Source organism: Oryx dammah, unplaced genomic scaffold (genome assembly GCF_014754425.2).
Source record: "Oryx dammah isolate SB20612 unplaced genomic scaffold, SCBI_Odam_1.1 HiC_scaffold_15, whole genome shotgun sequence".
Lineage (NCBI taxonomy): Eukaryota > Metazoa > Chordata > Mammalia > Artiodactyla > Bovidae > Oryx > Oryx dammah.
In genome coordinates, this window is record NW_024070199.1 from 35,011,018 (window position 1) to 35,028,088 (window position 17,071).

General features: G+C 36.8%; 1 protein-coding gene across 4 annotated transcripts in view; it reads right to left on the bottom strand.

Annotated features, from left to right (window-relative positions):
- Positions 1 to 1,027: 1,027 nt before the first annotated feature.
- The window catches only part of ZBTB44 (zinc finger and BTB domain containing 44), a 58,088-nt gene continuing 42,044 nt past the window's right edge, over positions 1,028 to 17,071 (bottom strand). Inside the window, exons 3-6 of one of the 4 annotated variants that reach the window (XM_040255879.1) lie at positions 15,452 to 15,536; positions 11,669 to 11,778; positions 10,000 to 10,300; positions 1,028 to 8,243 (exon numbers count right to left, since the gene is read on the bottom strand). In XM_040255879.1, the coding sequence (XP_040111813.1) occupies positions 7,964 to 8,243; positions 10,000 to 10,300; positions 11,669 to 11,778; positions 15,452 to 15,536 (776 nt within the window). In that variant the 3' untranslated portion in view covers positions 1,028 to 7,963. Of the gene's footprint in view, positions 8,244 to 9,999; positions 10,301 to 11,668; positions 11,833 to 15,451; positions 15,537 to 17,071 lie in introns of all 4 variants that reach the window. The other 3 variants (XM_040255877.1, XM_040255878.1, XM_040255880.1) reach the window with 3 other exon arrangements.

Below are 17,071 nucleotides of genomic sequence, written 5' to 3' on the forward strand. Positions count from 1 at the left end.
AAGCTCTTTCTGGATTGACAGTCCCGTCCTAGTTTTCCCATCTGTATAAAAGTTTACCCACGTGGAAAGGGAATGATGTTACACTTTGGGACTTGATGTTTATGGGCAAGTATAGCCCACTGCAACTCTCAGTATGTCTGCAGATCTCTCAGGGTTAGTACTTGGAACATTCTGTTCAGAAAAGCAGCTATCAATCCCTGTGCCATGTGCCAAGGATACACACACCTTTGGTTATCACATTGAGTATCATTCTCCAGAAGCAATCTTCCTGGTCTCTAATAAACTATAGGGCATGATTCTATGGATGCTGCCTTCTGCGTTCGTAGAGATCACCCTTGGCTGGGGCTACTGAGGACCCCAGCAGTTTGCTGACCTTGAGTAGTCTGGTAAACTGTTGTTAAAAATACTCAACACACTCGCTGAATGACAGAAAATGCTTCTTAAAAATTTACCTCCCAGAACTGAAGTGATCCTGGTACTTGGGGTCAGTGAACATTTCCCCTGCCTGTTACTCTCACTCTGCAGACCACTCACTGTCAAAGTCCATAGCAAGAGGAACCTACAGTTAGGAAGGCCTTCCTTCAGGGCTTTCGCAGGCTCCTCACCTATGCGATGAGCAGCTTCCCCAGGAAGTACTATCTCTACTCCTTGGTTGTAAGATATTATGGAAGTATCACCAACAGGTCTCTAATCAATAAGGCACAGGCTCAGAAAAATGCAGCCCAGCACTCAGGAAAGTAGCCCCAACAAGATACCTGGCTTGGTCGCTCTGGGATTTGATGACTTTCTTCATTAGCCTCCTGTATATTCCTTTTGATTTCAGGGATGGTGTTCATGAACTCTTTTCTTAGCTGCCCAGGAAGCTGATGTGTGCTGTCTCACAGAGCACTCTCTGGTCTGTACACACTCAACAGATGCTTACTTAAGAAACGCATTACTCTGATGACTTTTCTTATCCACTTGACCTCAATCAGCAATTCTTCCTTCCAGCCAATAGTAAATGACAACAGCAGGAAGTTTTACTCCATAAAGCATTAATAAGATATTTTAATAAAGGGAGGAAGAGAACCAAACAAAACTTAAAAACTTAGTCTTGTTTCTATTCAAAGACACTCAAAACTATTTTTTTCCCTGCCCATCCCTTCTAACTGCAACTTTATTTGTGACCATGTAATAAAGGCCGGTTTAAAGTTTTTGCTTTTTAAAAAGATTAAACCTTTTTTAAAAAGATTAAACAACCAAACTAGCAAAAAGTACTCAATACATACTTTCCTTATATCAAACAAGCTAATATTTCAGTACAATGTAACTATACAGAATATATACAATACACATATATATTCACAAAGCAAACACTATAGGCTCAGAACAGATTTGAAAAAACATGATATTCACATTGATTACAATAACTCTAAAAATGATTGTAACATTGAAAACGGCACTTAGTATACAAAAAAGTCACAAAAATATATATATATATATATGTAGTCACCAAGAACCATGGTTCCTGTAAAATACTAATAGCCAGATACTAGTATATAAAATGTAAAGTTTCGACATTGTATACATTTTTAGGAAATAAAATCCAAAACCATTTTTGTTACTGTTCAAAGTCAAACATGCCAAATAACTTAGCTATGGGCGCTGTCACCAAGTGAAGCCAAATGTGAATGAGATGACGACTGGATACATAGCTGGTGAACTAGAGCCTGGCACAGATACAAAAGCTGTTCTGGTTCTAGGAGAGGACAGAAGCATGAAAACATCCTTCTACATAATGTAATTCACATTTCTTCTCCAGCATCACCTTCCCTCCCTCAAGGGTTTCACAAAATGCCAGGGCCCAAAAAGAATCATAATGCTACTAACTAGCAAGATAAACGTTTCTCCCACACTTCCTTGATGTTGGGCTACAGGCGCATTTTAAAGCATGCATCAGCTAAACAGGGCCGCCAGTCACCTTTCTGGAAGACTGTGGTACACACCTTCCTCCTAGGTTGGTTGGTTGTACTAGAAAGTACTCCAGTTTCTGAATGGAGCCAGATCTATATGTTAGCTCCGTAAAACATTGAGCTACTGTAGCAGCAAATACAAAATTACAGAAAACAAAAACATTTTTATTTAAAATTTGTTTGTTACATCAAAACAACGTTTTTCCCTTCCCTTCTGTTTCCTATAACCAGACATCAATCTCTCTTATCATTGAATTACATTCTATTATCTCAAATTGACTTTTTCATTATGCTGCTGCGGAAAAAGTTCAAATCCTGGAAAGTTTAAATTTACTCTTAAAAATGGGAATACAGGAATTTTAAAGTAAAAAAAAGTCTGTTCTAAAAGTATCTCTCACAAATATATATATATTTAAATATTAAAATAGGCTACCTAGGATTTTTATAAAATGGCTTTTGAGAAGATAGCAGAGGCACAAAATGAAGCCATATGCCATCTTCCAACTGGACATAAGGTGCCACAAGGGTGCCCTACAAAGAGGCAGGCAATCTCTATCTGATGCAACAGGAGGCACCAGCAACAAGAGAAACATCAAACATATTATTGGGACGTGAACTGAGATCAAATTGTACTCTAGTAGGGGCTGTGGTCTTTTTAAAAAATATCTTGAAATATAAGCATGAGAAGCCATTACTTTGTATAAGGAAGAAAATGACTAATCTTACTCCTGATTCAGCTGATGGCATTCACTTCAGGTGCCTGAAAGATGAACAGCAGTGCGACTTTCAATAACTCAAAGGACCCCTCTCAGTATGAGAGACTTTACATAGCATTTGTCAACTTGAAAATTAAACTGACGGTTGAAATAAGAGGAAGCTCTTACAGAAAATACAAAAAAAAGTCTTTCTAGAAAAAACAGGTCTTTTTAGGAATGGCACAAAAGGCTGCCCTTCCTTAAGTGAACATAACCTCCACTAATACAATTAATTTAGGGAAGACTGACCTTTCCTCAGCAGACCATGTACTTTGGTAATCTGAACATTAATTCACAGGATGATTTTTTAACCTGCTTACCTGAATGATGAAATTTGGATATGGTTAGACTGATATTTGGAAAAACAAGGACAATTTAATAAAATCTTGACACTTAGGCCCTCATACCATCAAGCAGCAATTTTATCCATAAATCATCACAATTGAGCCTAGGGCTTTAATCAGCAAAAAGTCAGTTTAAAAGAGAAAGCCAATAATCAAAGAATCTGATTTTTATAAACCAGGCACTTCAAACTGAAATTAAAAAATTTTAAGTTAAAAAAAAATTTTTTTTTTAAGTTTTTGTTTTCAACCAATAGTCCAAACCTTTAAATTCTTTGTAAACTATTATGTACATAAAAAGCTTGATGTTAGTTGGAACTGGCCTGGACCACATGCAGAGTGAGCTCTGTAGCACGTACACTTTAAGGCAGTCTCATTTTTCAGACACTGTCAAATTGAGATGCCACCACCACCATCGCCTGACATCTCTGCAGAGACTATTTGTAAAGATATGGAACTTTTGCTTTTTTATCATAAAAATATAATCACTATGATACAGTATAAATATCTAAGTGTATTAGTTGAGTATGAAGTTAAAGAAAAGTACAACTATAATGTCATGAAGAGTCATCCCATAATCTGACATAGGCTTAATCCCCCATTAATAAATCTCAACATGTTTATAATCTAAAAATGAAATAGCCATAGGATGTCTGCTCCTTAGTTGAACCTGGATATTAATTCCACTTCATTGTTAATGTGAACCATTATTGCTTTGGCAATTAGTCTTGTTGAGGACTTTCCAAATAAAAATACCCTATGTCACCAACATTTTGTCAGGCAAAAATGACACTGAAAGATAAAAATGAGTATAGGCAAAATAAAGAATAACTTAAATTTGGATGATCTGCGTCTAATGCCTGTAGGAGTATGCTTAGCTTTAATATTCCTCATAGACATGGTTACTCTAATTGAGCACCCATTTACCATTCTGTTCTGATTCAGAAAATCAAGTTTGTATATATGCTTTTCTCATTAACTCTCAAAATATAAACATAAATTAAATCATTTTCTGTCAATAACTTACACTGAAAACAGCATTTACTATCCTTCAGCAACTTTGGGTCACTTCCTGATGTGAATTTTTCTCGTTTTTTCCCTCCCAATTAATACTAATAACTAGAAAACTACTCTCCCTCACTAGGATGTATATCTCCAAAGCTATGACTTCACATTTTGTAGATGAGTGAAAACAGAGTAAACGCCACACAAAAGTTGCTAGTTCTCTTCATCAATTCCTTAAATCTCAAAGTCCTTTCAGTTATAATTTTAGGATTGTTCATTCATCAAGTAGTAATTCTCTCCATGTGATTATTCTAGCATACACTGCCATTACATTATAAGGTTATGTATTTCTCAGGGGCTACAAAGCTGAAAGAAAGCAAACCGTGATCTGAGAATCTTCAAAATAAAAGCCACTGAACCAGATAAATGGCCTCTATTTAGATTAAGTATGAGAATAAAAGTTAGTAAGAGGTAAAATAAAAACTGAAAGAGTTAATACGGCTTCCAAAGGCTCCCAGGGAACCATTTATACATCAGGAGAGACTGGCTCAGTAGTCAGAAGGTAACAGAGTTACCAACAGTAAGTACATTAGATGTGCTGGATAGTTCTTTCCACCTGGGAACATATTTTAACAAAACAGAAGGGTTTTTTTGTTTGTTGTTTGTTTTTAAAACCTAAGGGCATGTGTCATAACAAGGAACCAGAATGTAAAGTTCTGTAAGCCAGAATGTAAGAACAAGTGAGGTTATTTAAACATTTTAATACACTTTATCTCACTGAAATTGAGAACTTTATAAACTGGTAATGTAACTAGATAGATAGCTAATTACTTAAGGATTACTTTCAAAGTAAGAAACACTTATTTAAATATATTTGTGGGTGATAACCTCCATCTGCATCCCTTTCTTGAAAACTTAAAAAAAAAATGAGCACTAAATTTTTGTTTGTGAATTAGTGCAATCACTAACATGCCAAGTGCTTTCATTATTAGAACACAGCCTTATAAAGTGGAAAGGATGCCTGCAGGTGCTGAAACACCCAGTATCAGAGCACACATCTCTGCTCATCTGTGAAGTATGTATAGCATACCTATTTGGTAGCTTTAAAATGAAAATAAATGTTTTTATTATATAAAATCCTTGCTTAAAAAAGGCAATTTATCTTGCATCCTAAAATTTAAGCCCTTTAAACATCACAAAGTTACCTCCTGGGGCCTAATTTAAGCAAGATAGCTATGGTATTCTAAATTGGAATTTTTTAAATGTTCAGTTATACTGGTAATTTCTGATGATGAGATAATATAACAGGTTTTCATCTCTTTGTATTTTTTTCTCCACATATTCTGGTAAAAATTATACATCCAGGCATCCTTCTCTTAGATGAATTTTAAATAAATCTAAGTAACACTATATACAATTATTTTCTTGCAGCTTAGTTTCTTAAAACAGGCCCATAAGCTAAGTAACCTTAAACTATAGATCAAGAAAAATGTAGCGCCTCACTGAAATAGAGAAAAAAGGCCTTTGTTTATACCACATGTTAAATATTAGTTAGTTACCTGTATTGATAAGATGTGGGGAACAGACAACCAGCATTAAGCATTTTCACAGTAGGTTCAAATGTCGCATAAGACTTGGAAATCTGTATAATTTGTAATTACCAATGAAAGTCTAAAGTTTCCACTTGGGAAAAAATAGCCAGTGATGGTAATCCTACATTCTGAGAACACAGAACACCTCAGAACGGGCAAATCTCTGCAGGACTCTCAGTCCAAAATTCTCAGGACAGGGGGTATGCTAAATTACTTTCCATCAACCAGTCTCCAAGTTCTGACATATCTTCTCCTCGAGTCTGTTTTCTTTCTTTTCTTCCTTCCTTATTCTAAAAAAAATAACTCTTAGAACTGAGGGCAACAATGACTCCTGGTGATAATTTCACTTACTCTTGTCTTGTCCATATAAGATTTTAAAATTAACTTTGAGATTTATCTATTGGTAGGCATAATAGTTTCCAGAGAATCTATATAATATTAAAAATAAAAATTCCTGACCTTTCCAGTTGAGACACAGCAGTACCGCTATTAGTATCATATAGTCTTGCTTAAGAAAAGTAATTCAACCTACTGATAAAGAAGCATAAATGATGGAGGGCGATCAGAATCTGTACGTGTTCATTTTCCTTAAGATAATATAGCTATTTGGGGAGCAAAAAGGAAACAACAGGTTCTTGAGTGAGAAAAGGAGTTGGAAACAAGTTAAAAACAACAGAATATGAAAACAAAAAGAACACTAGCCTAAAAAAACTTCAAGGAGTTCATTTCCCTTCCTTTACATTTGTAAGAGATAAGTTACAGAATGAGCCAATCAAAAAAATGAAACAAATCACTATAACTTAAAAAAATTTTTATTGAGGTCTAGCACCCAGACAAAACTGAGATCTTGTGTTCTGAATAAGAAACTGTATTTCCTTTTTCTAATCTAATCAGGTGTTTTCATAATGATTAAACTCTGGGTATGTACATAGAAAAAAAAGTTACTCAAAAGATCATTGTTCATGGACTCATGAAATTTAGGATCAAGGTAAGCGATGCTTTAACAGCACCAGGTAAAATATATACTCCAGTCTAGAGTATCATATGTATTTCAACTATAAACCAGGAAGTTTCATTTTCTTTTAGCAGCAAGAGGTAATATTCATTACCTTAAGGTTTTTAGTTTTTCTTTAGTCTTAACAACTTTTTCCCCCAAATAGATCTGAGTCACAGATCATCATTTTATAGCCTCTTCTCTTCTACATTATTGCTTACATTCTGTAAAAACTATACTAACTGCTTTCAATATGACATTTGGCAATGTCTAAAAATATTTTGGAATAAGGACAATATATCACTGTCACATGGTATTTTGTAAACAATCTTAGTTGGGTTAAGAACATAGCCTTAAGAGAGAATTCTTTATTTTGTCCAAACAGCAGAATGAAAACATCCTCAATAATACACAAACCTATATATAAAATATAGAACATCTCCAGTATATTTCCTTTTTATGGGATCACACCAAGTATAGGCAAAAGAAAGTACTGTTGACAGGGTAAGACAAAAACTGATTTAGGCAATGACCTCATTAGCCAGGCATTAACATTCAAAGACCAGGTAAACAATGATTTTAACCAGAAAAGCAGTATGAAAGAGTTCCTATGAAGCTGAGATTCACACACTATATTCCCCATTCCTGGTCTCTTCATGCAGAGCTTGACTCTTCTCAACTGTGGCTCTCTGCCGTCTTTCACAGAAGAAAGATAATTTGGAGAATACTATTATAAAGGTACAGGGAATACCTATCCCAATACCAAATTTTCAGCATAAAAAATTATAATGACAAAGCTTAAAGAAAAAAAAAGAATACGTGGAATTTCAGAAGTACACATCTAATAATTTTTAAGAAAGCTCACCATAAATATTTCCAGAAACAACAGGCTTTACAGAAGATTGTACAATGTCCTGTGTATAGGAGTAACATCTATTCAGGCTATTTGCCAAATTTGTTTAGTAGTATGTTTCTGGTGTACCCTTTCATTTCAGGAAGGTCAATAATCATCTGATTTCTTCTCAACCTAATAATATGTTGTTAGCCTACTCCTGATGACGGAAGAGGAAACTGATGTAAGTGTGATGTCACCTGCTTCCTCTCCTTAAGTTTCAGGGTTTCTACCGTATTTCAACACCATGTTATTGTGCACTTACAGAAGCAATCTCTCAGTCACGAAAAATAAAACATCAGTTGCAGGACTTACAAAGTAAAAAGGGAAATTTTTCCAAACCCTTTTTTTTGCTTAAAAAATTAAAATTCAAACGTACAAGACCAAGCACAGGCACTTTCCAAAAATTAAAAATGAAGCCAAACTATGAAATTACTCAATAGTTATAGAAGACAGCTCTGATTTTGGGGGGTCATCTCTGGTTGCCTCGGTACAAGCACTGGTCTTTGGCTGCTCTGGCATTTCTTCCTCCTTTTCTGTCAGCCCAAGAGACCCCAAGGGAAAAGTGCTTTCACAATTCTGGGTCGAGGAGACCTGTGAAATTACAGGCATTTGAACAGAGGAGTTGCTTTCAAAACTGTGTTCTCCAAGATCATATTGAACAAGGGTCTCTTCTTGCTCCTGGTTTAAGTAGTCCGGTACTAGGAAATCACTAGGTAAGAGGCAAAGGATGAAACAGGGAGTTAATTTTCAAGCCAAGAATAAATAAGACATAATAAAAAGACCTGATTTGTAAAACAAGATTGGGAATTTTCATTCTCTAATTCTTGAATGAAGATTATAACTCAGGAATTTTCAGCTTCTAAATTTCCCTAGATATGAGCCCAAACCATCCATTAGAACCCAAGTATATCAACTCTCCCTACCATCACGAGAGAGAGATCACATTCAGTGTCACTGTGGACACCTAAACAGCCTTTCTCCTTCTATGTAGAAGAGTTTCTGTGCACAAAACAAACGCAAATAGCATGTTCATTTAAACAAAGATCATTTGAATAACTTATGTGTAACCTTTCTTGGAATATACACTAATTATAAGGTATATAAACCTAGCTTTTTATTACTTCTTGGATATAGTTAAGAAACTAATTCTTATGCATAAATGACCTTATATACAATCTACTATATAGAAAAATGTAAAATACTACTTAGATGCTTTATTTAAATCTTTACTATTGAACAAAAAAGTTCATTATACTTTATAATTTCAATATCTAATATACTTTAGGTTATTTTATAATTTGTCCACTATTAATAAAAAAAATTAAAGTCTGCTCATTTGCAAAGCAATTTAGGATGTCCTCGGTTATAAAAGTCTTCCGATGTTAAAGACTGGAGGACAGAGGGCTCAGCACAGGGAAGATACAGAAAACGGGCTGTGCAGTTAACTGGGACACGATTTTAGTCCTTAACAAACTTTGGTATGTCATGTATCATATAAGTTTAGTGATATAATAACCAGACACTCAGAGTCAGGAATGATTAGATTGGACAAAATGTCTGGCTTGAAGAGAAAAAAAAAATCAATGCAGGAAAAAAAATTTATAGAAAAATAAGATTAAAAAAATAAAGGTGGTGTAAAATTTGATTTCATTTTATAAGAAACTAAGGATTCCTATAGATGTACAATTCTGATAAAGTATTAAAAATAGACAACAGAATTTTATATCTAGAGGAGACCTTAGCAATCATCTTTAAAGCTTACACATTATCCTTCTCTAAGTTCAAGCTTCTTCATCTGTGAAGTGATGTGTTCAATCATACCAGCAGGGAGCGGCAGAGCCAGAACTAGAACCCGATCCTCAGCTACCCGATAAATCAGAAAGGTTAACTCTATCATAAATTTTTAATATTCAATGTATGGAGTTCTAAACTGAAAGAAAAAGAGGAAAACTTCATTTGATGTAAACTATCAGTTGCTGCTGAAGTTTCTCTCATTATTTAGGGAGGGGAAAAAAAAAGAGGAGTCGTCAAGAATTTAACCAACATTCAAAGAATGGGAAGTAATCCACTGTCACCAAATATCATCTGACATGGTAAATCTTCCAGTCAGGTCTATTTAAAATCTACTACAGAATTACTTTAACCTTATATTAAAAACAACAACAACAACAAAAAAACCACCCCATAAAACCCCCCAAAACCCAAAACAAGTGGTCTATCTCTGTAGGAAAAGATTTCTAATGCCAACTATAAAAGTATTTAAAACTGTTTATACTTAGTAGAATTAGCAAAATTTTATCAGGAGATCAGAGTGTTATTGGATAGTGGGAATTTTTAAGGAATGTGATTGATTAGCTGGCAACCTGATTAAAAAAACAAAACAAAACCCAGCCGGCTGCCCTAACAACAGGAAGAGAGAGTTTAGAAAGCAGTTTCCCTGGTTCAGTTTTCGGTGTGCACCTCACCTGCTCTGGAAGTAGTTTGCTAGCTCTGACGCTTCATGGTTCAGACTCCTCAGGTGCACGATTAAATTTCCAGAGTTGGTGAACATGGCGCCACATGTTTTGCACTCGTAAATCCGAGGCTTGCGGATAATGTGCCGGGAAACCCTCATGTGGTGTTTATATTCCCCGAAGGAAGTGAAAGTGGCACTACATATCTGGCACCGGAAACAGCGTTTACCTTCATGCTTTAGGCGATGCATCTTTAGCGAGTAAGCCCTGGTGAACTTTTTCCCACAGCGGTCACACTGAAATGGTTTAATTCCTATAAAATAAAGCGATAAGAAATATTATCTAAAAACAAAATAAATGGAAATGTCATAAACTTCACAAATTTCTGAACTGTAATTTTGTAGCAACAGATAATCTGAAAAGATAAAAATCATCAGCAGAAATGAGTCCCAAATTCAGTATCTTAGAAAAAGTACAAAACATCTGAAAAGTCACTAGTGCTTGAAAAAAAGCAAGCAAGCAAGAAAGGCACCATGGGGTGGGGGTGGGGGTAATTGAAATGATATATACTCCATCTGATTTTTTAATTCTTCCAAATCTTCTTAGGCTTCAAAATACAATATAACAAGAGTATTTATTTAAGCAGATGCCAGTTCTTCACCTATTATTATTTCATTTCATTAAAGTAGTAAAGTTTATATCAAGAAAATGTGTAAATTGATCAGTTATCTAATATTAATTTCCTATCTCAGAGAAAAATGAGAAGAAAAAAGAAAAAATTCTAACATCTCTGAACATAATTAGTGATTGTAACAGAACTACCTTTGGTTAAGTTTTGGGGTACTTAATGTAATAGTGACATAAATATGTAGAAATTAATATATGAAATGTAAAGTGCATTTATGGTCTCTTCAAATTCATTATCACAGTTTTAGCAAAAAAATTTCAAAAACCTTCAAAACATAATCTGTTGATTCAACACAGTCAAAGGGAATTAGTGTTAGCACAGGATTGTTAGACCTATCTGAAGAAGAGGAAAGTGAGACAGTTAAACAGCTGAGAATATTCCTTATCAGAGGCCAGTGTTCTATCTATAAGAATTTTATTGCCTTTATGTGAACACTGAACTTAAGTTTCAAGTATGTTCTACACATCATTTACTCAAAATCTTTTTTACGCTAAAATAATACTGCAAGGCTGGCTGAATAGGGCATAGAGAAATTTAGAATTGCACAGTTAAAATAAAATTATTGTATTTAATTTTTAAAAACACTTTTTATTTGGAATTACAAACTTAAGAATAATTCTAAGACTAGCACAGAGAATACCAATATATGCCCTTTTAACCCCATTTGCTTTACCAAGTGCACTTGTGCTTTCCTCCCTCACATATACACACACAAATATCTGGTCTCTTTTTCATGTATATCATGTACACATCACACTTGTCCCCATTCCCAATCAGAAAACTTATTTATGCCTGTGGCTGATGTATTAAGCAAATATCTTTTTGACAATGCAACAAATCAGCAACAGATCTGAATTGATCTGTTCTCACTAGACTTCCCAGAGATATACTTTTTCCTAACTCAAAAGCATCTGTTTACTATTTTTAACTGGAATTCCAAAATAAAATGTTCTAGAGGGTTCATTTATGCCAGAAGAGGAACAATGGCATTACCTGAGTGGATCAGCATGTGCTGCTTCAGGTTCTGAATACGGGTGAATCGCACCCCACACGTTGGACACTGAAAAGGTCTATCTGGACCATTGGGACTTGGCCGTTCTGTGCTGCTGGTGGAAGGAGCAATGTAGAGTTGGTAGGGATACTGAACATTTTCCAATCTAAAAAACAGACCAAAGAAGGCAACCAGGCTCTGATTTTTAAGTTCAATAAACAGTTCTGCACAAGTTTAAATGAACAAAAGGAAATAAACAAATTTAAAAGTTAGATTACAAGATTCATTTATAATAAAAAAACTGTTACTGTCCAGAATGTCCAGCATCCTAAGTTAAGCAAAGACATGTGACCAAGATCATATAAATGATTTTACTTTAGGTATCCTTAATCTAATAATCCTTTCCTTCCTACTACTGCTTTAATTCAGGCTCTGGTCAATATATGGCTATCTCTTTCTATTTTGCCCCACACCCCTTGCACAGTGAGCTGATTAAATCAGTCTCTTGATAACAGTCCTGTGATGGTTCACTGCTATCTTCAGAATGAAGGCATACAAGACTCCTCATGATCTGGGTCTGTATACTTTTCCAGTCTTATTTCTTGTCACACTCCCCAAACATACCCCTACCAAGCAGTTCCTCCTTAACACTTCTTTCTCAGTGCTGTGCTTTCATATATTTAACTTACTCTACCTGCCTACCCTTTTTGCTTAGATAACACACCAGTCATTTTATGAGATGTAGCCAAGAAGTTAACTTCCTCCTCCTGAAAGCCTTCTTTGATTCATCAGTGATTTAGGTAGGTACTCTCCTATGCAGAGCAATAGACTCCTCTGCTGATCACCCATGATTATCTGCTTACTTGTCAGTCTTTAACCTCTCTCCCGGCTCAAGTGTTGGCTTGACCTCTTTGAGGACAAGGGTTACCTTTCATTTCAATATCCCTACCACTCAGCAGAGTATCTAGTACAGAACAGACAACCCCATTCATGTTTGAAATTAAGAAAGCTAGGCATATTTCCATATATACACCTTCTATCATTTACTCAAAGGACTCTGGTTCACAACCTGCTCTACCAGGTTATCTTCTCAAATACAATAAATCATGTTTGAATTCTTTCAATCCTTTGAGTTTTCAATAAACACACTTCTTAAAGTCTGTCCTGGACTCTAATGATGAGGAGTTACTTCAGTGAAGTTTTATATTCAATGGTCAGAGACACACAATAGCATACAAAAAAATGATCAGAACAGAGAATTAAAGTTGAGTAACCCAACAATGATTGGTGCTGTTTTACTTTAGACTGGAGGTCATGAAAAACCTTCAGAACTGACAGTGATCTGAAGAATGAAGAAAGAGGGAGCAAAGTGAAAATTAGGGAAGAAAGCATTTCAGGCAGAAGAAAGGCCTTAAAATGGCAGGGCTGCAAGCCAGAACAAACATGAACTACTCCAGGAACTGAAGAAGGTCAGCATGGCTGGAACGTGGTCTGTTAGGAGTGTGGTCTGAAGGGCATCAGGCTAGAATCACATCATGTATGGCTTTCAAGGCATGGCGAGGAGTTTAGATTTAAGAATCTACTCATTTCAATCCCAAAGAAAGGCAATGCCAAAGAATGCCCAAACTACTGTACAAGTGCACTCATCTCACATGCTAGTAAAGTAATGCACAAAATTCTCCAAGCCAGGCTTCAACAGTTTGTGAACCATGAACTTCCAGATGTTCAAGCTGGATTTAGAAAAGGCAGAGGAACCAGAGATCAAATTGCCAACATCGGTTGGATCATCGAAAAAGCAAGAGAGTTCCAGAAAAACATCTACTTCTGCTTTACTGACTATGCCAAAGCCTTTGACAGTGTAGATCACAACAAACTGAAAAATTCTTCAAGAGATGGGAATACCAGACCACCTGACCTGCCTCTTGAGAAATCTGTATGCAGGTCAAGAAGCAACAGTTAGAACCAGACATGGAACAACAGACTGGTTCCAAATCCAGAAGGGAGTACCAAGGCTGTATACTGTCACCCTGGTTATTTAACTTATATGTAGAGTATATCATGAGAAAGGCTGGACTGGTTGAAAGAACAAGCTGGAATCAAGATTGCCAGGAGAAATACCAATAACCTCAGATATGCAGAAGACACCACCCTTACGGCAGAAAGTGAAGAACTAAAGAGCCTTTTGATGAAAGTGAAAGAGGAGAGTGAAAAAGTTGGCTTGAAACTCAACTTTCAGAAAACTAAGATCATGGCATCCAGTCCCATCACTTCATGGCAAACAGATGGGGAAACAGTGGGAACACTGACAGACATTATTTTTGGGGGCTCCAAAATCACTGCAGATGGTGACTGCAGCCATGAAATTAAAAGACGTTTGCTCCTTGGAAGAAAAGTTATGACCAACCTAGACAGCATATTAAAAAGCAGAGACATTACTTTGCCAACAAAGGTCCGTCTAGTCAAGGCTATGGTTTTTCCAGTAGTCACGTATGGACGTGAAAGTTGGACTGTAAAGAAAGCTGAGCACTGAAGAATTGATGCTTTTGAACTATGGTGTTGGAGAAGACTCTTGAGAGTCCCTTGGACAGCAAGGAGATCCAACCAGTCCATCCTAAAGGAGATCAGTCCTGAATATTCACTGGAAGCACTGATGTTGAAGCTGAAACTCCATTACCTGATGTGAAGGACTCGTTTGAAAAGACCCTGATTCTGGGAAAGATTAAAGGCAAGAGGAGAAGGGGATGACAGAGGATGGGATGGTTGGATGGCATCAATGACTCAATGGACATAAGTCTGAGTAAACTCCAGGAGTTGGTGATGGACAGGAAGGCCTGGCAAGCTGCAGTCCAAGGGGTCGCAAAGAGTCAGACACGACTGAGCGACTGAAGTGAACAACTGGAGAATTTAAAGAGTCTGCTACTTAGAACAGCAACACAATCTGACTTAATGTAAAAAACAAAATTCTGGCTGCTACATGAAGGACTGGAGTAGAGGGGATCATGAAATCAGGGGCCAGTTGAAGGTTACTGCAATAGTCAAGGCAAAAGGTGGTGGTGACCTGGGTTGGGGTGGTTGCAGCAGAGCTGGAGGAAAAGTGGATTGACAAGGAACATGTTTTGGATGCAGACCAGAAAGGACTTGTGGATTAAATACAGGGGTGGGTGTGAGGGAAAGTATCAAGTATAATTCACAGAGACGCTGCTGAAGAAATCTGGGCTTGACGATGACACAATTTACTGAGACAGGAAGACTAGAAGGGCAGGTCTGACGGAGGAGGCTGGAGCACTGTTTTGGTCTTAAGTCTGAAATGGCCCTGCTACGTCTGTGAGAATATCAGCAGGAAGGGTCAATGAGAAGACAATGACCTGGGAATCATGAGTATAAGGCAAAGGGCCTGGTGAACTGTTTTGGTAGCAGGACAGGTGCAATTACTTTCGGCTTTGCATACTACATGATCTCTACTTCAACCACTCAATTCTGCCATCCACAGACACAGCATGGTTGTGTCCTAATAAAATTTGATTTACAAATAAAGGTGGTGGGAGAATTGGCCTGTGGGCCACAGGTTTGCCAACACCTGAAACAGATACTATTTAAACCAATGGAGCTGGGAAGTTTAGGAAATACCTGAAAAACCTTGTCTAATTTATGTGGCTACGTCATGATTACAAAATATACAAAAGTCAGGTTTCAGTAAGCTTTTATGTAATCCTAGGTAAAATGCTTGGATTTAGAATTACATGCGGAACCCTTACAAGAAAACGTCCTACTGTGTTGGTACTAACCGATCATCATCGTCTACGTGAGCGTTGGTGCTAGAAGTGCCCTGAAGCGTAGGCAATCCTTCCGTGATGCCTTCATCTACTGAGCCTGTGAACAAGAGGACAGCTGTCACTACTCTGGTGAAATAAATAAACCAGGATATATAAATTGCAAGCTCTGTCTCTAAGACTTTGAACAGATTATCTACATGTGATTTTAAAAATCATGTGTAAAACAACATTCTTATATTACTACTTAAATTCTTTGGATTATTTGAGTAATTTTAGAAAGGAGCACAGAAATTCAAATATAAATGAAACAAAAATTGACATAAAAAATTAAATAATGTAACATTTAAGGAATCACTGACAAGTTTTGTTTTTAAAGACATTTTATGGCAACACACAGCTGACTTGTTGTACATACACCTTTTACACAAAATTAAAAAGACAGCTGTAGGGTGAACATGTACAATACTCACAAACCCTAACACACTACACTGGCAGCATCCTTAAAGTCCCCATTACCCTTTCCTGATCACAAACCCCTCTTTCCAAGAGCAACCATCATCCTGTCTTTCACGGTTATAACTTGCTTCCTTTTCTCCTCACCCTTCATTTTTTTTTTGGCTGTGATGTGGCTTGCGGAATATTCCCTCACCAGAGATTCAACCAGCACTCCTAACAGTGAAAGCGCTGAGTCCTAACCACTGGACCACCAGGGAATTCCCTGTCGTGAGTATTCTTGTACAACAGTGGAGGTATGCAGGTTTTTTATTCCTATGGTATCTAAATCAGGAATGGATTTGCTTGGTCATAGGATATGTATGGAGAAGGCAATGGCACCCCACTCCAGTACTCTTGCCTGGAAAATCCCAGGGGCGGGAGAGCCTAGTGGGCTGACGTCTGTGGGGTCACACAGAGTCGGACACGACTGAAGTGACTTAGCAGCAGCAGGATATGTATTTTTTTAACTTCATGTACCCTTCCCTGGTGGCTCAGTTGGTAAAGTGGCTGCAATCCGGACAGGGGTTCAATCCCTGGGTCAGGAAGAACCCCTGGAGAAGGAAATTGCAACCCACTCCAGTATTCTTGCCTGGAGAATTCCTTGGACAGAGGAGCCTGGTGAGCCAGTCCGTGGGGTCACAAAGAGTCAGACATGAACTGAGTGACTAACATTTTCACTTTCTATGAGATGCTTGTTCAAGTCTTGCTACTGAGTTGCCCTCTTCATTATAAAAGTTCTTTTCATGTTTTGGATACCAAGTCTTTATCAGTGAAAGATGTTACAAATATTTCCCCCTCTTCTATGACTTGTCTTTTCATGGTTTCTTTTGAGGACTCAAAAGATTTATACCTTAATTGACCAGTCTTTTTCTTTACAGTTATGGCTTCGGGGGCTTGTTTTTAAAAATCCTTTCCTATCTCAAATTACTTTATGAAAGATTTAGATTTTGCCCTTGACACTTATATCTTTCTTGAACACACCTGGAGTTGATTTTGTGAAGGGAACACACTTATTGAAAAGTCTGTCTTTTCTTCTCTGCTCCGCAGAGCTCTAAATGCATGGGTTTGTTTCCAGGTTCTCTACTAGTTCCATCTGCTGGTCTATATTTGCATGAATGCCAGGCTGTACTTACTGCA